Source organism: Triticum dicoccoides, chromosome 2A (genome assembly GCF_002162155.2).
Source record: "Triticum dicoccoides isolate Atlit2015 ecotype Zavitan chromosome 2A, WEW_v2.0, whole genome shotgun sequence".
NCBI lineage: Eukaryota > Viridiplantae > Streptophyta > Magnoliopsida > Poales > Poaceae > Triticum > Triticum dicoccoides.
Window position 1 is genome coordinate 747,878,233 of NC_041382.1, and position 23,911 is coordinate 747,902,143.

The window sequence follows — 23,911 nt, forward strand, 5'->3', positions numbered from 1 at the left end:
CTACTCGATAGTTCAGTGTGTCATGCTTTACGGCTTAGAATCGGGACTTCAACGACGTTTTGAACGTCATGGAGCATATGAGATGTTCCAGGAGTTGAAGTTAATATTTCAAGCAAATGCCCGGATTGAGAGATATGAAGTCTCCAATAAGTTCTATAGCTGCAAGATGGAGGAGAACAGTTCTGTCAGTGAGCATATACTCAAAATGTCTGGGTATAATAATCACTTGATTCAGATGGGAGTTAATCTTCCAGATGATTGCATCATTGACAGAATTCTCCAATCGCTGCCACCAAGCTACAAGAGCTTCGTGATGAACTATAATATGCAAGGGATGAACAAGACTATTCCCGAGCTCTTCGCAATGCTGAAAGCTGCGGAGGTAGAAATCAAGAAGGAGCATCAAGTGTTGATGGTTAATAAGACCACTAGTTTCAAGAAAAAGGGCAAAGGGAAGAAGAAGGGGAACTTCAAGAAGAACGGCAAGCAAGTTGCTGCTCAGGAGAAGAAACCCAAGTCTGGACCTAAGCCTGAAACTGAGTGCTTCTACTGCAAGCAGACTGGTCACTGGAAGCGGAACTGCCCCAAGTATTTGGCGGATAAGAAGGATGGCAAGGTGAACAAAGGTATATGTGATATACATGTTATTGATGTGTACCTTACTAATGCTCGCAGTAGCACCTGGGTATTTGATACTGGTTCTGTTGCTAATATTTGCAACTCGAAACAGGGTCTCCGGCGGCCTCCGCAAAACTCCTTTTGCACCGACTTATAGCCCCGTGGGCTTGACCCCTTGGCCTAACCATATCATCCAATATATGAATCTTTACCTCTGGACCATTTCGGAGCTCCTCGTCATGTCCGTGATCTCATCCGGGACTCCGAACAACATTCGGTTACCAACATACATAATTCATAAATACTATATATATCGTCAACGAACGTTAACCGTGCGGACCCTACGGGTTCGAGAACTATGTAGACATGAGCGAGACACTTCTCTGGTCAATAACCAATAACGGAACCTGGATGCCCATATTGGCTCCTACATATTGTACGAAGATCTTTATTGGTCGAACCGCATAACAACATATGTTGTTCCCTTTGTCATCGGTATGTTACTTGCCCGACATTCGATCGTCAGTATCTTAATACCTACTTTAATCTCATTACCGGCAAGTCTCTTTACTCGTTCTGTAATACATCATCCCGCAACTAACTCATTAGTTACAATGCTTGCAAGGCTTATAGTGATGTGCATTACCGAGTGGGCCCAGAGATACCTCTCCGACAATCAGAGAGACAAATCCTAATCTCGAAATACGCCAACCCAACAAGTACCTTCGGAGACACCTGTAGAGCACCTTTATAACCACCCAGTTACGTTGTGACGTTTGGTAGCACACAAAGTGTTCCTCCGGTAAACGTGGGTTGCATAATGTCATAGTCATAGGAACATGTATAAATCATGAAGAATGCAATAGCAACATACTAAACGATCAAATGCTAAGCTAACGGAATGGGTCAAGTCAATCACATCATTCTCCTAATGATGTGATCCCGTTAATCAAATGACAACTCATGCCTATGGTTAGGAAACTTAACCATCTTTGATCAACGAGCTAGTCAAGTAGAGGCATAGTAGTGATACTCTGTTTGTCTATGTATTCACACATGTATTATGTTTCCGGTTAATACAATTCTAGCATGAATAATAAACATTTATCATGAAATAAGGAAATAAGGAAATAAATAATAACTTTATTATTGCCTCTAGGGCATATTTCCTTCACTTTCATTCTAAAGACTTTAATGACGGTTCCCAAAACAAAAAAGATTTTACTCCCCCACCACCGTACAAATACAAGTCATGCCTAGCCGAATCCACGGGTGCCCTCCAACAATCAACTGTCTAGGGAAGCTTTATTTTTATTTTTATAAAGTTATGCAGGACTAGGCATCCATGTTACCAGCCTCCCTCAAAGTTGACGAGTGAATAAACTTTCGCCGTGAGTTCAACCCACTTAGCAGTGAAGATATTGACTGCCTCATCGCTCCATGAGCGGTACAAGTACACAAAACAGATGTTTATTTGAAGATTTAAAGATGACATGTGCAAACTTACTTGGAACGGCAGGGTAATACCGTACATAGGTAGATATGGTGGACTCTTATGGCATAACTTTTTTTCAAGAGTTTGAACGTACAAGCAACATTTCCGCTTAGTACATGTGAATTCTAGCAAAAAGACTGAGAAGCAAGCAACTAGAGAGCGACAACGGTCATAATCATGCATTTTGAATAATTAACATTAAACATGAGCATGTGAAGGATGTAAACACTCTGAGCATAAATATTATAGAGGAAATATTGGGTTTGAATCAATTATATATGTGAACATGTATCAAGTCAAGCTACTTGAATTCTTCAGAGGAGGATACCATCCTAGCATACTACTCCCTCCATTCCTAGATATAAGTCTTCGTAAAGATTTCGCTATGGACTACATATGGATGTATATGGACATAGTTTAGAGTGTAGATTCACTCATTCTGCTCCATATGTAGTCTTTTATTGGAATCTATAAAAGACTTATATTTAGGAACGAAGGGAGTACATCATAATCATTTTAATGCATGTTGACACAAATATAACATATTATTCACTCCTAGCTAATTAAGCATGTCATGCGCAACTATAATATCTAATTGTCATCACACACATGTTTACTCATAATAAGCTGAATCGGGACTATTGAGTTGAAGATATTTAGAAAAACAAAAACAAATAGAGTTCATACCAGTTTTTCTGCACCACGATCACTTTATCAAATCATCGTCATTATCGCTTTTCACTTACACGACTGAATGAAGTGAAAATTATAATAATGCAAGTGTCGTGGACTAAGCTAAAATCTGCAAACACTTTCTACAAATGAGAAGACAAGGAAATATTTGATCTTTCATTAGATCAATAATAAAGCACATAAGAGCCACTTAGGAATTTTTACGAAGTCTTCTCCTTACGACAACTCAAGAAAAAAATTCAGAGAAACACACTGGAATATTTTTAAAGCTTTTATTTTTTCTAAAGAAAGCAAAGAAAAACGAAAAGCAAAAAAATCATTTACACCAAAGAACTCCGAACGAACAACGAAACAAGAAACGAGATATCCTTTTGGATTTTCTTTTAGTACTACAAACTAGCTAAAGAAAAAGTAAAGAAAAAAAGTGAGAATAATTTTGAATTTTCAAAGTTTTTCGAACATACAAAAGAAACAAATAAAATTGAACATGGATATACAAAGAAAACAATGAACACCGGCAAGTGTAATGAATATGTGACACATGAATGAAATGTTGATGAGAATACATACTCTTCCAAGCTTAGCCTTTTGGCCTAACTTGGTAAATGGCCATTGCTGGCCTGGGTGAAACTCATAATGATAGTTCAGGTTAACTTCAAATACAGCACGTGATTAGTCCTTTTCTCCATTTTATCCCTTTCTATTTCCTCTCATTTACTCTTTTTGCCTACGAGCATGTGTAGAGGTCAGCTCTTGCATGAGAGAATACTCGCTCGCTCTCTCCCTCTTTCTCTCTCACTCACTCACTCACTCACTCTCTCTCTCTCATGCAAGCAAAAATGCAATGTAAGCGGGCTTATAGCTAGCTATTATATATTTTCTTAGAAGAGAAAGCATTAATCTGGTACATGAGATGATTGCGTTTACCAGATCCCGAGGAGACACGACTTCTGAAGATGGGGTACTTGAACACCTTCACAACCTCCTTTGCAATGAACTTGGCCAGGCGATTGTCATTAGATAAATGCTCTCCTTTTCCTAAAATAAATTTCATTTATTCTAATTAAACCTTTGGGGCACAAGTGATTTGAAAATCGTGCGGTATGGTAATAACCAAGCGTTGCACTACTACTCATCCTATTTGCCAAATTTTAGGAGAACACATTTGCTTGGGCCTTTGTCTGAGATAATAAGGGTGTTCCTTTTGGTCGAGGGTTGGCTTTTGTTTGTAATCCCGTTCTAGTTTTTTTCTTGCTTTATGACTCTCCTGGCTTATCTTTGAAACTTACAAAATATTTTGCCCTTTTTCCTTTCAAAAATCCTCTTCTAATGTGGCTCTACGATAGAGCTTGATACTTTGGTAAAGTTGTGGTTATTTTTTTCAAACAACCAACAAGAGCACTACCTTTTACTGGATTGCCCTTTTTCCCCTCTGATCATTAATGGACTTTAGGATCACAATATAATTAAAATCAAACGCTAACCTCAAATTACTCATATATTTACTACTGTATCATTTAACCCTTTTTAATGTTCAACTCCACTCATTTGATGCTCAATGAGATACTGATTTCATGACATAAGAGGCCGACCATAACTAGACATGGATTTCATGAGATAACTCATGTATTTACGATAATTTAATCATTTTCAATGTATAGCTTCACTCAATCGATGCTCAATGACACACTGATTTCATGACTTAATAGCCGAGCAATGCTAGACGTACGGAGAGTTTGCAGGGGTTTTACGGGGCCGAGGGGTTGTGATTGGCAGAGATTTAGTTAGGAGGGCGGGCCCAATAGTGAAAATCAGGGGGTGCCAATTAGATGAGGCCATGCTGTCTCCCTGTAAAGCTTTGTATGAATCATCCTGTACATGTAGTATCATTGCTTAATAGCCTGACCATAACTAGGCATGGATTTCATGAAATTACTCATGTTTTTAGTATCATTTAACTATTTTGAATGTTTAGCTAAACTCGATCGATGCTCAATGACACACTGATTTCATGACTTAATAACCCGAACTTAATTAATGTGTGGACCACAACCTAATGGAAAACGTTTCGGTAGGGCTTGAGGGCCCAGGCGATTTGGGGGCGACGCCCTAGCCGCCGCCGCCAGGCTTCAACCTGGTCGTCATTGGTGATATATCCGTGTGCATGCTTCGGCCGCATGATGGAACCATTGCGGCCTCGTCCGCCTCTCCACCACTGGGCTCCCAGGGCCGTAGCAGTCCCACTGTTGTTTGATCTGGAAAGGCCAGCACCTCATCTGGTTATTCGCTGCTGATCGAGGATGTTGCACCACCAGGCGGGGGAGGGTACCCCCAATCAGATGGTGATAGTCATGGAGAAGGAGCAGATTTGCGAGGGGAACGCTGCACTCCCCGTCTAGCCAGTGTTCAGTTTGACTGCGGTGGATCCTCCAGGAATCCTAGTTCTATATGGCCGCCACCGTTGCACAGGCCGAAGGCTGCATCAGTGATACTAAACGTTGGTGGGGGTGAAAAGGGGGCATCTGGTGAGGACGCTACCCGCCCGAAGCCAGCCGATAGGGGAGCTAAAATCCATGCGGCCGCGAGTCCGGTGACGCAAGAGGCACAATTGCCTCGAGCAGAGCTACCGGGAACCAGACTAGCAACCTTAATCTTCTGAGTTGGAACTGCCGAGGAGGAGGGAATGCTCAACTGCGTGATCTTTTGAGCTTGATGGAAAGTTATTCTCCTAGTATTGTTTTCCTTTGTGAAACTAGGCAGTCAAAGGAAAGAATGAAAAGATATAGATCTCGCCTAGGGTTAAGTGGCTTTGAAGCAGTCGATAGTGTTGGTCTTAGTGGAGGTATTGCTCCCTATTTGCATGAGTTGTTGAATCTCAATGTAAAATCTATGAACGAAAGGCATATCAATGCGTATGTGAGTGGTGCGGCGGGATAGCCCCCTTGGAGGCTTACGTGCGTCTACGGCGAGCCCCGAACGGAGGACCGACACCGCATGTGGTCACTTCTCCGGGACCTACGCCACCAAGTTGACATGCCATGGGCAGTGATTGGAGATTTCAACAAGGCCATGTGGGGTTTCAAACATTTTTATGAGACACCCCGATCGGCAGGTCAGATGATTGATTTTCGTGATGTTTTGGAATTATGTGGCCTCGATGATCTTGGTTTTTTAGGTCGTCCATATACTTATGATAACCGGCGGTTTGGCCGAGCGAACGTCAAAGTACGGCTTTGTTGGGTAACACAGTAATTTCAAAAAATTCCTACGCACATGCAAGATCATGGTGATGCATAGCAACGAGAGGAGGAAGTGTCGTCCACGTACACTCGTAGACCGTAAGCGGAAGCGTTATGAGAACGCGGTTGATGTAGTCGTATGTCTTCATGATCCGACCGATCCAAATACCAAACGTACGGCACCTCCGAGTTCAGCACACGTTCAGCTTGGTGACATCCCACAAACTCTGATCCAGCAGAGCTTCGAGGGAGAGTTCCATCAGCACGAGGCGTGATGACGGTTATGATGATGCTACCGACGCAGGGCTTCGCCTAAGCACCGCTACAATATGACCGAGGTGGATTATGATGAAGGGGGCACCGCACACGGCTAAAACATCAATTGGTCAACTTGTGTGTTCATGGGGTGCCCCCTTCCCCATATATAAAGGATTGGAGGAGGGGGAGGGCCGGCCCTCTACTATGGCGCGCCCTGGGGAGTCCCACTCCCACCGGGAGTAGGATTCACCCCTTCCATGTAGTAGTAGGAGAGAAGGAAAGGGAAAAGAGAAGAGAAGGAAGGAGGGGGCGTCGCCCCTCCCCCTAGTCCAATTCGGACTAGGCCTTGGGGGGGGGCGCAACCTCCCCTCTCTCTTTCCACTAAAGCCCAATAAGGCCCATATACTCCCCAGTGAATTCCCGTAACTCTCCGGTACTCCGATAAATACCCGAACCACTCAGAACCTTTCCGATGTCCGAATATAGCCTTCCAATATATCGATCTTTACGTCTTGAACATTTCGAGACTCCTCGTCATGTCCCTGATCTCATCCGAGACTCCGAACAACCTTAGGTACATCAAAGCACATAAACTCGTAATACCGATCGTCACCGAAAGTTAAGCGTGCGGACCCTATGGGTTCGAGAACTATGTAGACATGACCGAGACTCATCTCTGTTCAATAACCAATAGCGGAACCTGGATGCTCATATTGGCTCCTACATATTCTATGAAGATCTTTATCGGTCAAACCGCATAACGGTATACGTTGTTCCCTTTGTCATCGGTATGTTACTTGCCCGAGATTCGATCGTCGGGATCTCAATACCTAGTTCAATCTCGTTACCGGCAGGTCTCTTTACTCGTTCCGTAATGCATCATCCCACAACTAACTCATTAGTCACATTGCTTGCAAGGCTTATAGTGATGTGCATTACTGAGAGGGGCCAGAGATACCTCTCCGACAATCGGAGTGACAAATCCTAATCTCGATTTATGCCAACTCAACATGTACCATCGGAGACACCTGTTGAGCACCTTTATAATCACCCAGTTACGTTGTGACGTTTGGTAACACAAAAAGTGTTCCTCCGGTATTCGGGAGTTGCATGATCTCATAGTCATAGAAACATGTATAAGTCATGAAGAAAACAATAGCAACAAACTAAACGATCATCGTGCTAAGCTAACGGAATGGATCAAGTCAATCACATCATTCTCTAATGATGTGATCCCATTAATCAAATGACAACTCATGTCTATGGCTTGGAAACTTAACCATCTTTGATTCAACGAGCTAGTCAAGTAGAGGCATACTAGTGACACTCTGTTTGTCTATGTATTCACATATGTACTAAGTTTCCAGTTAATACAATTCTAGCATGAATAATAAACATTTATCATGATATAAGGAAATAAATAATAACTTTATTATTGGCTTTAGGGCATATTTCCTTCAGTCTCCCACTTGCACTAGAGTTAATAATCTAGTTCACATCTTTATGTGATTAGTTCACATCTCCATGTGACTAATACCCAAAGGGTTTACTAGAGTCAATAATCTGTTCACATCGCTATGTGATTAATACCCTGTTTGACGAGATTTTGTCGCGCCAAAGTATCTATGAGCGTGGAAAGTATTTTTATAATGTTTTTCTGAACTATTTTCTTAGAATCATAGGAAGAACAAATGTGATAGTGCTTTGCATGTACACGTATATGGGAAAACTTTCCCATGCCTACGTGTATCTAGTTATGGCTCACAAGATGGCCATTGTTGATGCACTAGCTATTTTTCTAGTGTGGACAAAAGAATAAGAACCGAATGCATGCATGCATTGCATGCTAATTGGCATGCTTAATCATGGATATATTAATTAAATATTCCGGCCAGCCCGTGACACGGTGTTTTGGAGCATTAACAACTCGGTCACTTATCTTCTGAAGCTACATGCACGCGTATTGCTTGGGCCCGTCTAACAGCCAGGAAAATACATGAGAGGTAGATACGTCCGGTTGGTAGCAATTGGATAAGCATGCACCTTAAACTCACACGGTTTGAATGGATTATCATCGCCTCCGCGTATCTTGCGAGCGACCCGTTCGTCTAACAGAAAACTGGCGGCGGCTTGCGCTGCACCACCGCAGCATCCAGCCCTAGCTCCTTGCCTATATAAAGGGCAGAACTCCACGCGCACGGGGGGCACACACGGCCGCACGGCCGCCAGGCCGCTCACAGGAGGAGAAGTAGAAGCCACGATGGCTAGGCCCTGCAAAACTTTCTTCCCACTCCATACAATATCATGCTAAGAATCTCTTCCATATTTATGTCCACCACCAGCAAGAGACTCAGGCCATACCAGAGAAGGTACGCAGGGAGCCAATACGGGAAGGTTGATACACACAGGTTCACCGGTGGCCGCCGGGCCGTTCACACGCGCAGGTGGCGGCGAGGCCATCGCCGACCAATGAGAGAATTGGCTGACAGTATAGGTGTAGCAAGGCAGATTAGATCGGATTGCACCGATCGTGGGTTTGTCGTCTGTCAAAACAAATACAGGTGTAGGCGATGAACATAGCCGGGGCAGATTAATCAGATTACACCGGTCGTGGATTTGCTTGTTAACCCCAAATACATGTGCATGCGATGAAGATGGCAGGTGGCAGATTAGATCGGTTTACACCGGTCATGGGTGTCCTTGTCAACCCAAATACAGGTGCAGGTGATGAACATGGCCACAACAATTTTGATTGGTTTACACCGGTTGTGGGTATGTGTGTCAAACAAAATATAGGTGCAAACGATGAACATGACAGTGACATATTAGATTGGTTTACGCCGATCATGTGTTTGGTTAGCCAGCCTACGTATAGGTACGGATGGACAAGATGGCTCAGAAAATTTGATCGGTTTACACTGATCTAAATATTTGGTCCTTGATCCAAAGAGGTGTTGTTACCTTGATGGAAAAGAGATGAAAGAAGATCAGATAGTAACATTAGCACTCAGGTTTTGAGGCATGCTATTAGCAGACGCTGCAGATTATGCAAAGTTGAAGTGGATACACGGGTCGAGGCAGTATAAAAATTAGTACAAGCAGCAGAGTAGGGATAGAGCCAGTTGCCCACATGCGAAGTCAGCTGCAAGGCCGCCGTGCCGCCGGCGCACAACCAGCACTGGGGGACGCACACACGGGCTGCTCGCCGCCAGGCTGCTGGCATAGATGGAGCCTTGAACATGCACATCTCGCATAGTCTCTGATGGTGAAGCCATGCTACCCCTACCCTGCTACTCACCAAAATCCTGTAGTATACACTGCATAACCGGCGGCCGCGTCGACATGGCCACGTGTTCTTATGATAAGAAATGATGAGATCTTGACATCCTCTTTTCTCACGGCTGGTTGCCTCAGATTAACAGATCGGTTTACACCGAATCCATTTGTTGCCTCAGATCATTTTAGATTAGTTTACCAATCCAGTCGTGGCATGTAGCAAATATTTGATAGGCAGATCAACCAGTGCATGGCTTGGATTCGGATCGCTCCCATAGCAGATCCTTTCCGTATAAAATATATTTGGAGGCAAATTGCAGGTGCCTGATTTTGGATTCGGATCGCTCTCATATAGCAAATCGTATCCGTAGACAAATATCTATGGAGGAGTTAATATGGTGCTTGACTTGGATTCAGATCACTGTCATGGTTGCCACGCAGAAATATTTAAGAGGCAGGTCACTCATATAGTTGATCGCTTTCATGCATAATATGTGAGGAGTGAACTAGAATGTTCAACTTGGATTCGGATCACCCTTGGAGCAGATCTTTTCCATGCAGAATTTTAGAGTTGATAGCGCTACACTTGGAACAGTCATTTAACCTGACCGTGGAAAGTTTGGGCTTGAAAGTATTTAGTGCCGTGACAGATCCGGCCATTTATATTTATATAAAAGACTCAGCTCAAGTGGACTCACAATGACGCACCATTTTTGTATGATGAGAAGGCAGTATGACATATTGCAATATTATTTGTCACGGGCTAATTAGCTTAGCCCGTGCTGGACATTAAATGTCCAGATCTAAATGTCTTTCATGATTTTGTGAACAACGTGGTTACTCAATATGATGACATGCCTAGCACGTAAATCTTGATATTTCATTGACGGCCCTCACGGCTAGGTGTCTGTCGCAAAGTATCATGACACGGTTCCGTCCTTCGGTGACTGGCGAGGCCGGAACCTTTCACTAGTCTAGACCGACAAGGCTAGGCATTTTCTCCTTGACCGACGAGGCTAGGAGACATTACCCCTTTTTCGTGACCGACGAGGCCGAACGCACTATCTCCTTGACTGATGAGGCTTGGAGACATTACCCCTTTCCGCGATCGATGAGGCCGGAAATCATTTGTCCTGACTAATGAGGTTGGACGCACTATCTCCTCGACCGACGAGGCTTGGAGGCATTACCCTCTTTCCGTGACTGACGAGGCCGGACTCACTTTGTTCACGACCAACGAGGTCAAACACAATTTTGAGGCTTCACTATGAACCCGGCGCCGACGAGGCCGGACGCTTCATATCAGGGCCGACGAGGCCTTAGAACATTCATGTCTGCCACTTTTACTTCTCAACATATCATGAGAATATTTCAGGTTACAAGACGACGACCATCAGCGCAGCTTAATCGGAGGTGTTCCGCGGATTGCCCCGCGGATGTAATTAACTGGATCGTCTTACGAGGCTCCGGGAACCAGAACCTCTACAATCGCTGGATATTAGTCAGATGTACTTGTCCATGGCGCAACCTATGTAATCATGTGGGAAACTTCACTTTGTAATTCTTATGAGAATTAATAAAGCAGTATTTCCCTATGTGTTCTTGTCCCTTTTATTTATTTGTATACGAAAGTATACTGGTACGCCCGCATTTTTTTAATTGTCGTTACGCATTAGGAAATACCCCTACGCGGGGGACATTTCTTTTTCGCGAAACACACCCAAAGAGTCATCATGTTTTGCTTGTGAGAGAAGTTTAGCCTACGGGTCTGCAACATTCAGATCCGTATGTATTTCGCAAATTTCTATGTCTACAATGCTCTGCACGGAGCTACTCTATCTAATTGCTCCCACTTTCAATATGTATCCAAATCGAGACTTAGAGTCATCTAGATCGATGTAAAAAGCTTGCATCGACATAACTCTTTATGACGAACTCTTTTATTATCTCCATAACCGAGAAATATTTCCTTAGTCCTCTAAGGATAATTTTGACCGCTGTCCAGTGATCTACTCCCAGATCACTATTGTACTCCCTTGCCAGAATAATGCTAAGGTATACAATAGGACTGGTAAACAACATAGCATACTTTATATAACCTATGACTGAGGCATAGGGAATGACTTTTCATTCTCTTTCTATTTTCTGCTGTGGTCGGGTTTTGAGTCTTTACTTAACTTCACACCTCGCAACACATGCAAGAACTCCTTCTTTGACTGTTCCATTTTGAACTACTTCAAAATCTTGTCAAGGTATGTACTCATTGAAAAAACTTATCAAGCGTCTTGATCTATTTCTATAGATCTTGATGCTCAATGTGTAAGCAGCTTCATCGAGGTCTTTCTTTGAAAAACTCTTTTCAAACACTCATTTATGCTTTCCAGAAAATTCTACATTATTTCTGATCAACAATATGTCATTCACATATACTTATCAGAAATGCTGTAGTGCTTATATATTTCAACTCCGAGATGCTTGCACCAGTCCATAGATGGATCACTGGAGCTTTCTCACTTTGTTAGCATCTTTAGGATCGACAAAACCTTCTGGTTGCATCATATACAACTCTTCTTTTAAGAAATCCATGAAGGAATGCAATTTTCACATCCATTTGCCAGATTTCATAAAATGCGGCAATTGCTAACATGATTGGGACAGACTTTTAAGCATCAATACGAGTGAGAAAATCTCATCGTAGTCAACACCTTGACCTTGTCGAAAACATTTTGCGACAATTCGAGCTTTGTAGATAGTAACACTACTATCAGCATCCGTCTTCCTCTTGAAGATCCATTTATTCTTAATGAGTCACCGATCATCGGGCAAGTCAATCAAAGTCCATACTTTTTTCTCATACATGGATCCCATCTCAGATTTCATGGCCTCAAGCCATTTCGCGGAATCTGAGCTCATCATCGCTTCCTCATTGTTCGTAGGTTCGTCATGGTCAAGTAACATGACATCCAGAACAAAATTACCGTACCACCCTGGTGCGGATCTCATTCTGGTTGACCTACGAGGTTCGGTAGTAACTTGATCTGAAGTTACATGATCATCATCATTAGCTTCCTTACTAATTGGTGTAGGAGTCACAGGAATAGATTTCCGTGATGAATACTTTCCAATAAGGGAGTAGGTACAGTTACCTCATCAAGTTCTACTTTTTTCCCACTCACTTCTTTCGAGAGAAACTCCTTTTCTAGAAAGGATCCATTCTTAGCATCGAATGTCTTGCCTTCGGATCTGTGATAGAAGGTGTACCCAACTATCTCCTTTGGGTATCCTATGAAGACACATTTCTCCGATTTGGGTTTGAGCTTATCAGGATGAAACCTTTTCACATAAGCATCGCAACCCTAAACTTTAAGAAACGACAACTTTGGTTTCTTGCCAAACCACAGTTCATATGGCATCGTCTCGACGGATTTAGATGGTGCCCTATTTAATGTGAATGCAACTGTCTCTAATGCATAAACCCAAAACGATAGTGATAAATCGGTAAGAGACATCATAGATTGCACAATATCTAGTAAAGTGCGGTTACGATGTTTGGACACACCACTACGTTGTGGTGTTCCAGGTGGCGTGAGTTGCGAAACTATTCCGCATTGTTTCAAATGAAGACCAAACTCGTAACTCAAACATTCTCCTCCACGATCAGATCGTAGAAACTTTATTTTCTTGTTACGATGATTTTCCACTTCACTCTGAAATTATTTGAACTTTTCAAATGTTTAGATTTATGTTCCATCAAGAAGATATACCCATATCTTACTCAAATCATCTGTGAAGGTCAGAAAATAACGATACCTGCCGCGAGCCTCAACACTCATCGGACTGCATACATCAGTATGTATTATTTCCAACAAGTATGTTGCTTGCTCCATTGTTCCGGAGAATGGAGTCTTAGTCATCTTGCCCATGAGGCATGGTTCGCAAGCATCAACTGATTCATAATCAAGTGATTCCAAAAGCCCATCAGCACGGATTTTCTTCATGCGCTTTACATCAATATGACCTAAACGACAGTGCCACAAATAATTTGCACTATCATTATTAACTTTGCATCTTTTGGCTTCAATATTATGAATATGTGTATCACCATGATCGAGATTCAATAAACCATTCACCTTGGGTGTATGACCATTGAAGGTTTTATTCATGTAAACATCACAACAATTATTCTCTGACTTTAAATGAATAACTGTATTGCAATAAACATGATCAAATAATATTCATGCTTAACGCAAACACCAAATAACATTTATTTAGGTTCAACACTAATCCCGAAAGTATAGGGAGTGTGCGATGATGATCATATCAATCTTGGAACCACTTCCAACACACATCGTCACTTCACCCTTAACTAGTCTCTGTTCATTCTGCAACTCCCGTTTCGAGTTACTAATCTCAGCAAATGAACTAGTATCAAATACTGAGGGGTTGCTATAAACACTAGTAAAGTACACATCAATAACATGTATATTTAATATACCTTTGTTCACTTTGCCATCCTTCTTATCCGCCAAATACTTGGGGCAGTTCTGCTTCCAGTGACCAGTCCCTTTGTAGTAAAAGCACTTAGTCTCAGGCTTAGATCTAGACTTGGGCTTCTTCACTTGAGTTGCAACTTGCTTGTCGTTCTTCTTGAAGTTCCCCTTCTTCCCTTTGCCCTTTTCTTGAAACTAGTGGTCTTGTCAACCATCAACACTTGATGCTTTTCTTGATTTCTACCTTCGTCGATTTCAGCATCACGAAGAGTTTGGGAATCGTTTCCGTTATCCCTTGCATATTATAGTTCATAACAAAGTTCCAGTAACTTGGTGATAGTGACTAGAGAACTTTGTCAATCACTATCTTATCTGGAAGATTAACTCCCACTTGATTCAAGTGATTGTAGAACTCAGACATTCTGAGCACATGCTCACTAGCTGAGCTATTCTCCTCCATCTTGTAGGCAAAGTGCTTGTCAAAGGTCTCATACCTTTTGACATGGGCATGAGTCTGAAATACTAATTTCAACTCTTGGAACATCTCATATGATCCGTGGCGTTCAAAACGTCTTTGAAGCCCCGATTCTAAGCCGTAAAGCATGGTGCACTAAACAATCAAGTAGTCATCATATCGAGCTCGCCAAACGTTCATAACGTCTGCATCTTCTCCTGCAATCGGTCTGTCACCTAGCGGTGCATCAAGGACATAATTCTTTTATGCAGCAATGAGGATAATCCTCAGATCACGGATCCAATCCACATCATTGCTACTAACATCTTTCAACTTAGTTTTTCTCTAGGAACATATCAAAATAAATGGGGAGCTACATCGCGAGCTATTGATCTACAATATAGTTATGCAAATACTATCAGGACTAAGTTCATGATAAATTAAAATTCAATTAATCATATTACTTAAGAACTCCCACTTAGATAGACATCTCTCTAGTCATCTAAATGATCACGTGATCCAAATCAACTAAACCATGTCTGGTCATCACGTGAGATGGAGTAGTTTTCAATGGTGAACATCACTATGTTAATTATATCTATTATATGATTCACGCTCGACCTTTCAGTCTCCAGTGTTCCGAGGCCATATCTGCATATGCTAGGCTCGTCAAGTTTAACCCGAGTATTCCGTGTGTGCCAAACTGGCTTGCACCCGTTGTACGTGAACGTAGAGCTTATCACACCCGATCACCACGCGGTGTCTCGACACGACAAACTGTCTTGCGACCGTGCATACTCAGGGAGAACACTGATACCTTGAAATTTAGTGAGATATCATCTTATAATGCTACCACCAAACTAAGCAAAATAAGATGCATAAAGGATAAACATCACATGCAATCAAAATATGTGACATGATATGGCCATGATCATCTTGCGCCTTTGATCTCCATCTTCAAAGTACCATCGTGATCTCTATCGTTACCAGCATGACACCATGATCTCCATCATCTTGATCTCTATCAATGTGTCGTCACATGGTCGTCTCACCAACTATTGCTTTTGCAACTATTGCTATCGCATAGCGATAAAGTAAAGCAATTATAAGGCACTTGCATCTTATGCAATAAAGAGACAACCATAAGGCTCCTGCCAGTTTCCAATAACTTTAACAAAACATGATCATCTCATACAACAATTTATATCTCATCACGTCTTGACCATATCGCATCACAACATGCCCTGCAAAAACAAGTTAGATGTCCTCTACTTTGCTGTTGCAAGTTTTACGTGGCTGCTACGGGCTGAGCAAGAACCGTTCATACCTACGCATCAAAAACCACAACGCGGTATAGTGATTGCTTTTTGATCTTCAGAAAGAACCCTGTTCATTGAATCCGATTCAACTAAAGCTGGAGAAACAGACACTCGCTAGCCATCTGTGTGCGAGGCACATCGGTAGAACCAGTCTCGCGTAAGCGTACCGTAATGTCGGTCTGGGCCGCTTCATCCAACAATGTCGTTGAATCAAGAATAACCTAGTGACGGTAAGCAATATGTATATACCCACACCCACAACTCCTTTGTGTTCTACTCGTGCATTTAACATCTACGCATAAACATGACTCTGATACCACTGTTGGGTAACGCAGTAATTTCAAAAAAATTCTATGCACACGTAAGATCATGGTGATGCATAACAACGAGAGGGGAGAGTGTCATCCACGTACCCTCGTAGACCATAAGCGGAAGCGTTATGAGAACGTGGTTGATGTAGTCGTATGTCTGCACGATCCGACCGATCCAAGTACCGAATGTACGGCGCCTCCAAGTTCAGCACACGTTCAGCTCGATGACGTCCCACGAACTCCAATCCAGCAGAGCTTCGAGGGAGAGTTCCGTCAGCACGAAGGCGTGATGACGGTTATGATGATGCTACCGACGCAGGGCTTCGCCTAAGCACCGCTACAATATGACCGAGATGGATTATGGTGGAGGGGGGAACCGCACACGGCTAAAAGATCAATTGATCAACTTGTGTGTTCATGGGGTGCCCCCTTCCCCCGTATATAAAGGAGTGGAGGAGTGAGAGGGCCGGCCCTCTACTATGGCGCGCCATGGGGAGTCCTACTCCCACCGGGAGTAGGATTCCCTCCTTGCATGTAGTAGGAGTAGGAGAGAAGGAAAGGGAAAAGAGAAGAGAAGGAAGGAGGGGGCGCCGCCCCTCCCCCTAGCCCAATTCGGACTAGGCCTTGGGGGCGCACAGCCTCCCCTCTCTCTTTCCCCTAAAGCCCAATAAGGCCCATATACTCCCCGGCGAATTCCCGTAACTCTCCGGTACTCCGATAAATACCCGAACCACTCCGAACCTTTCCGATGTCCGAATATAGCCTTCCAATATATCGATCTTTACGTCTCGAACATTTCGAGACTCCTCGTCATGTCCCTGATCTCATCCGGGACTCCAAACAACCTTCAGTACATCAAAACACATAAACTCGTAATATCGATCGTCACCGAAAGTTAAGCGTGCGGACCCTACGGGTTCAAGAACTATGTAGACATAACTGAGACTCATCTCTGTTCAATAACCAATAGCAGAACCTGGATGCTCATATTGGCTCCTACATATTCTACGAAGATCTTTATTGGTCAAACCGCATAACGGTATATGTTGTTCCCTTTGTCATAGGTATGTTACTTGCCCGAGATTCGATCGTGGAATATCAATACCTAGTTCAATCTCGTTACCGGCAGGTCTCTTTACTCGTTCCGTAATGCATCACCCCACAACTAACTCATTAGTCACATTGCTTGCAAGGCTTATAGTGATGTGCATTGCCGAGAGGGCCCAGAGATACCTCTCCGACAATCGAAGTGACAAATCCTAATCTCTATCTATGCCAACTCAACAAGTACCATCGGAGACACCTGTAGTGCACCTTTATAATCACCCAGTTATGTTGTGACGTTTGGTAGCACACAAAGTGTTCCTTCGGTATTCGGGAGTTGCATGATCTCATAGTCTTAGGAACATGTATAAGTCATGAAGAAAGCAATAATAACAAACTAAACGATCATCGTTCTAAGCTAACAGAATGGGTCAAGTCAACGAGCTAGGAAACTTAACCATCTATGCACATCGTTAATCAAATGACAACTCATGTCTATGGCTAGGAAACTTAACCATCTTTGATTCAACGAGCTAGTCAAGTAGAGGCATACTAGTGACACTCTGTTTGTCTATGTATTCACACATGTACTAAGTTTCCGGTTAATACAATTCTAGCATGAATAATAAACATTTATCATGATATAAGGAAATAAATAATAACTTTATTATTGCCTCTAGGGCATATTTCCTTCAAGCTTGATCGTGCGGTGACATGTTTCTAGAGGCGGGTGTTAAGCACCTTGTTGCTCCCTCGTCAGACCATGCTCCGATCCTCTTGAGGTACTTGTCCAAGCCACCAAGAGAGAGTACCGGTAGGAGATGTCACCACTATGAAGTGGCTTGGGAGCGCGACCCGACGCTGCCTGAGGTAATCATGCAAGCCTGGACTTCAGCTGGTGTCATTGGCAACCTTGGTGACGTGGCTGTGGCCTTGGGTGATCTCATGCAAGCGCTTCATGGGCGGAGTAAAAAGCAATTCAGTAATGTGGTCAAGGAAATAAATAAATCACGTACTCGTCTCGAGGAACTAATGGCTATGAATGCTGATCAGAGGACCATTAGAGAAGCTACTGACCGCATGAATGAGCTTCTTTACAGGAAAGAGATGATATGGATGCAGCATTCTTAGATTGACTGGCTGCTGGAGGGCGACCGAAACACAAAATTCTTCCACCGTAAGGCAGTTTGGCGTGCGCGTAAAAACAGAATTAAATCACTTTTTGGATGATAGTGGTGTGATGCAGCAGGACGGCGCCACTATGGCGGGCATGGTGACGGATTACTTCACAAGTTTGTTTACAACTGATCTGAAGCTTAGTGTAGATCATGTTATTGATCTTATCAAAGCTCGCGTTACTGATAACATGAATGATAGCCTATGTGCAGATTTTTCTAGTAAGGAGATTGCTGATGCGCTCTTCCAGATAAGCCCTCTCAAAGCACATGGACCGGATGGTTTTCCGGCGCGTATGTTCCAGAGGAACTGGGCCATAATGAAAGACCAAGTTATTGCTGGTGCAAGAGAGTTTTTCCGGTCGGGGGTGATGCCAGAAGGGGTGAACAATACTGCTATTTTGCTTGTCCCAAAAGTTGACAACCCGGTAAAACTTACTGATTTTAGACCTATAAGCCTATGCAACGTTGTATATAAGGTGGTGTATAAGTGCGGGGTTAATAGGTTGAGGCCAATCCTTGATGACACTATATCACCATAACAAAGTGCCTTTGTACCGGGAAGAATGATAACAGATAATGTACTGATTGCATTTGAGTGCATACATCGTATCCAGCAGGAGAAGGATCCAACTAAGAGTTTTTGTGCCTATAAGCTGGACCTCTCAAAGGCATATGATCGAGTTGATTGGGTTTTCTTGAAGCGGACGATGCATAAGTTGGGTTTCACTGACCGATGGATGAACTGGATTATGACTGCCACCTCGGTTAGATACACTGTCAAATTTAATGGCACCCTCTTGGATTCATTCGCACCGTTGCATGGGCTACGGCAAGGTGACCCTCTCTCCCCGTTCTTGTTCATGTTTATTGCCGATGGACTTTCTGCCTTGTTGAAGGATGGAGAAGAGAAAGAAAAATTTACATCCCTGAAGGTATGTTGGCGGGCTCCTGGTATTTCTCATCTCTTGTTTGCCGGTGATACATTGCTTTTCTTTAAGGCGGAAACACAGCAAGCGGACGAAGTTCGCTCCATTATCATGGAATATGAAGGAGCCACGGGCCAGCTTATTAATTCTGCCAAATGCAGTCTAATGTTTGGCAAAGTATGTCCAGAAATAGTTCAGGAAGAGGTGCATGCAACATTGCATGTTCAACTATCCACTTTTGAAGAGAAATATTTGGGTCTGCCGACACCAAAAGGGAGGATGTCAAAAGGCAAATGCAAGAACTTGCAAGCTCGGTTAACCAGAAGAATTATTGCGTTGGTGATACCTTATCTCTGGCAGGAAAGGAAACAATGATAAAAGCAGTTGCGCATGCCATTCCCACCTATATGATGGGGGTGTTTAAGCTGCCTATGTCCGTATGTGATGATCTTAATAGGATGGTCCATAACTTTTGGTGGGGATCATCTAAAGGAAAGCGTAAAACTCACTGGCAGGCGTGGCCAAAAATCCAGAAGCATAAACTTAGTGGTGTGTTTGGGATTCCACGACTTCAAGGTGTTCCACCAAGCTTTGCTAGCGCGACAAGCTTGGCGACTTTTGACTAAACCTGAGAGTCTTTGTGCATAGGTATTAAAAGCTCAATATTATCCGGAGGGGCGACTGGAGGACAGTCTTCTCAGGAAACAATTCGGTAACATGGCAAGCAATCCAGTATGGATTAGAGCTCCTGAAAAAGGGGTTGATCTGGTGGGTGGGCAGCGGTACGCAAATCCGCATTTGGAGGGATCGGTGGTTGCCCCGGGAACCATCGGGTCAGCTCATTACGCCCCCAAGGGACTTGCCGGTTACATCGCGTTGCGGACCTGATGGATGCGAATGGAGCATGGCAGCTGGACCTCCTTCAACAACACTTCCTGCCGGTCGATGTCGACGCCATCACGCGCATCATGACGTCCCCACGCGTCCCTGACGATGTCATTTCCTGGGCCCCGGAGAAGTCTGGTGTCTTCTCAGTCCGGTCAGCATATCGCTTTGCCATGGGCGAGCGCGAGCGTCCATCGGCAAGCGCCTCAAGCAGGGCATCGGATGGTCGTCGCACCATCTGGAAGACTATATGGGGGTGCCCTGCTCCCCTAAGGTACGTGTGTTTGCTTGGCGTCTGGTCACAAATTCTCTCGCCACTTGGGCGAACAAATTCTCTCTTGAACTTTGGAACCTAATGATCTGTGCCCTTTGTGTGGTATGGAACGCGAGGATGGATAACATGCTATGTGCAGATGTCCACGTGGGAAGGAACTATGGCGAGCCATGGCAACTGATTGGCCTATCCCATACGTCAAGACGGTGCGTAATACGAGGCCTGAATGGCTGTTCGGCGTACTGGACAAGCTGCCAGAAGTCTCCCGCATGGTGCTGCTGATGGTTCTTTGGCGCATATGGCATGTTCGAAATTAGATTACTCATGGTAAGGCGCCTCCTCCTACTGAAGCTTCCCGTCGGTTTCTTACTAGTTATATAAATTCGTTGCTGTGCATCCAGCAGTTCCCACAGGATGATCAGGTCAAAGCCAAGATGGCTCTCATGGTGCACAGTGGACGAGCTGACCCAAAGCTCCAGGGACAGGAAAGTGCAAGTAAGGGAGAAGTGTTGCGCTGGGTGCGTCCGCCTGAGGGCTGGGGAAAGCTTAACACGGACGGAAGTTACCTCGCCTCCGACGGCTCTGCTGGTTGTGGTGTGGTTCTCCGAGACTCCAATGAGGAGATCATATTTACAGCATGCAGGCAGCTCTTTACATGTGATAACACACTAGAAACTGAATTGCAAGCATGCAAAGAGGGTCTTGCCTTCGCTCTGCAGCGGACGAACTGCCCTATCCAGCTTGAGATGGACTGTGTAGAAGCGGTAATGATGGTACAATCAAAGACGCCAGGCCGATCAAAGTTAATGACCGCGCTATCAAGGAGATCAAGGAGTTAATACAAAATGAAAGGGAGATTGTGATTATGCGCATTAGTAGAACACAAAATAAAGCTAGCCATTGTTTAGCTGCATATTGGCAATGTACACCTCATACAGCAATTTGGTTGCGAGGGGGTACAGACGATGTTATCAGGCTTTGAAAGGATGATGCACCAATTTATAAGTAATACAATCCCCGTTCCCCCGCAAAAAAAAACCCGACCTTAATTACACATGGATTTCATAAATTAATAGCCTAATTACTCCCCTCCCCTCATCGTCCGCAGTTCCAAACTTACAATACGCAAAGCGCTTGTGTACAGCTCGCTCGATCTGGCATCCTAGCGACCTCACCTCTCACTTCTAGCACCCCATTTATCCTCTCGCTTGCAAGGGTGTGCCCTAGCCTGATTTGGATGTTTAGGTCATCTATATAGTTCCAAGTTTTTGCTACAACAAGCTTGTACAAAATGTGCCAAAGAAAATGTATAGATGGCAAAATCTTTCTGCTTGAAAGTGTACACTCCATGATTTGATCTATATCAGGCAAAATGCCGCATGTGTTTAATATCGAGTGAAAAGAAAAGAAGAACATATCTTGCAAAAAAGAAGAAGAACATGTAACTCCTATCAAATAAGCTCATGTTTATATCCAATGCTATTTCCCTTCAAGTTCGTTAGACAGTATAAGTCTGGACAAAAAAAACATACATCAAGCCATGTTGGAATGTTCTAATCAATTACATTACACAGAGAAATTCTTTTGCTTGAACTGCTTTTGTACTTCTGTACAAATAAAGAATGTCTCCTTCCTTAATTTCTTCCTAAAATTCCACGTGTCTCGTCAAGCATCCACCGGACGAGCGCATGCATGCATGCATGCATGCACGCGGCCGGCCGGAGTCAAATGGCCGGCAAACTGGCTCGATCATTTGATGAAGCCCATGACGTTAGGCGTGCCGGTGTTCTTGAGCCAGCTCATGCCGTCGATGAACACGCCGGCGGTGAACTGCGTGGCCTCGGCCTGTCCGATGACACGGTACCCCGGCCAGGTCACCCTCTTGCTTGTCCCGGCGCCGGGCCCGGTGTTGGCGTACTCGGCGTAGTAGAGCGTCTTGAGCCCGAAGTCACCCATCCACTCCGACCACCCCTCGGGCTTGATGAGGTCGCCGATGGTGCTCTCCATGACCACCGTCCTCGAGTATTCCTTCCACGGCCGTCCGAGGTAGCTGGGGACCGTCTGCCTGACGGGGAACAGCGCGTCCTCTGGCACGATCTTGCACCCCTGGAGCACGATGCCGGTGGGCATGTTGGGGTCAGTGCGCCCGTGCGCGGTCACCATGTTGCCCTGGCTTTCCATGGGCTTCCGCACCGTCATGAGGCAGTTCTGGAACACCGCCGCCGAGTTGCCGAAGATGAAGTCGATGGTGCCCAGCACCTCACAGTTGCGGAAGAACTGCCGGTTGGCGTGCACGTACAGGGTGTCCTGGTACCCCTCGAACCTGCAGTTGAAGAACACCGACATGTCGCCCTGCACGTGCAGCGCCACTGCCTGGTGCCCGTCCGGCCCCGCCGTGTTCACGAATCCCATCGACTTGCAGATGAACCCGTTCCCCTCCGCCGCTGCAAACAATCCATGGATTCATCGATGTGGTAAGATGACCAAGATCATCTGCCGTTAGGGCTAGCTAGTCGGTGATCACGAATTAAGCTTACAGAAGGTGCGGGTGGCAATGGTGGCGAAGCCTCCCTTGTTGCTCTTATCGCCGATGACCCGGGTCTTGGTGGGCCCGTCGCCGTACATGAAGACGTTGGCCAGGTCCTTGTTGACCGTGACGTACTCCTTGTACTCGCCGGCCTTGACGTAGATGACGAAGCGTGCGGTGGACTTCTTGGGCACGGAGTTGAGGGCCTCCGTGATGGTCTTGAAGTTGCCGCTCCCGTCCGCGGCCACCACCGCGTTGGGCTTCTGCAGCCCGCCGGGAATCCGGAGGAGCCTCCGGGTGTGGGACGACACCCACTCCGGGAAGACGCCGGCGGACAGCAGCTTGCGGCGGTGGTTGTTGGGCAGGTCTTCGATCGTGCCGACAACCTCCGTCGCCAGCACCCTCTGATCCTCCTCCTCCTCGGGGATCCTGCCGTTGCCGATCGCCTCGAGCTCGCAGTTGGCCTCCTTGGCGACTTCGTAGATCATGACGAGCTTGTTGGACAGGAGCTGACGCTTGCCGGCGAGGTCCTCGGGGAGCTCCGTCGCGAGGAGGCGGCGGTTCATCTGCGCTGACATGTCGGCAATGCTCTGCATCTGAGTGGATAGGAGCTTTCGCCTGTTGCCTTCGCCATATTGTTTAACCTCATTATCCGATGAGGCGTCGTTGAGGAGCCTTCGCTTGTTGCCTTCGCCATATTGTTTAACCTCGTCCCCCGACGAGGCGTCGTTGAGGAGCCTTTGCTTGTTGCCTTCGCCGTATTGATTAACCTCATCCCCCGACGAGGCGTCGTTGAGGAGCCTTCGCTTGTTGCCTTCGCCGTATTGTTTAACCTCGTCCCCCGACGAGACGTCGTTGAGGAGCCTTCGCTTGTTGCTTTCGCCGTATTGTTTAACCTCGTCCTCCGACGAGGCATCGTTGAGA

The 23,911-nt window shown here is 44.8% G+C and overlaps 1 protein-coding gene across 1 annotated transcript in view; it reads right to left on the bottom strand.

The window, feature by feature from the left end:
• Nucleotides 1–21,870: 21,870 nt before the first annotated feature.
• LOC119356889 (probable pectinesterase/pectinesterase inhibitor 58) overlaps nt 21,871–23,911 on the bottom strand; it is a 3,944-nt gene continuing 1,903 nt past the window's right edge. The window contains exons 2-3 of the mRNA XM_037623880.1: nt 22,998–23,911; nt 21,871–22,904 (exon numbers count right to left, since the gene is read on the bottom strand). Of these exons, the coding sequence (XP_037479777.1) occupies nt 22,210–22,904; nt 22,998–23,911 (1,609 nt within the window). The 3' untranslated portion in view covers nt 21,871–22,209. The remainder of the gene's footprint in view (nt 22,905–22,997) is intronic.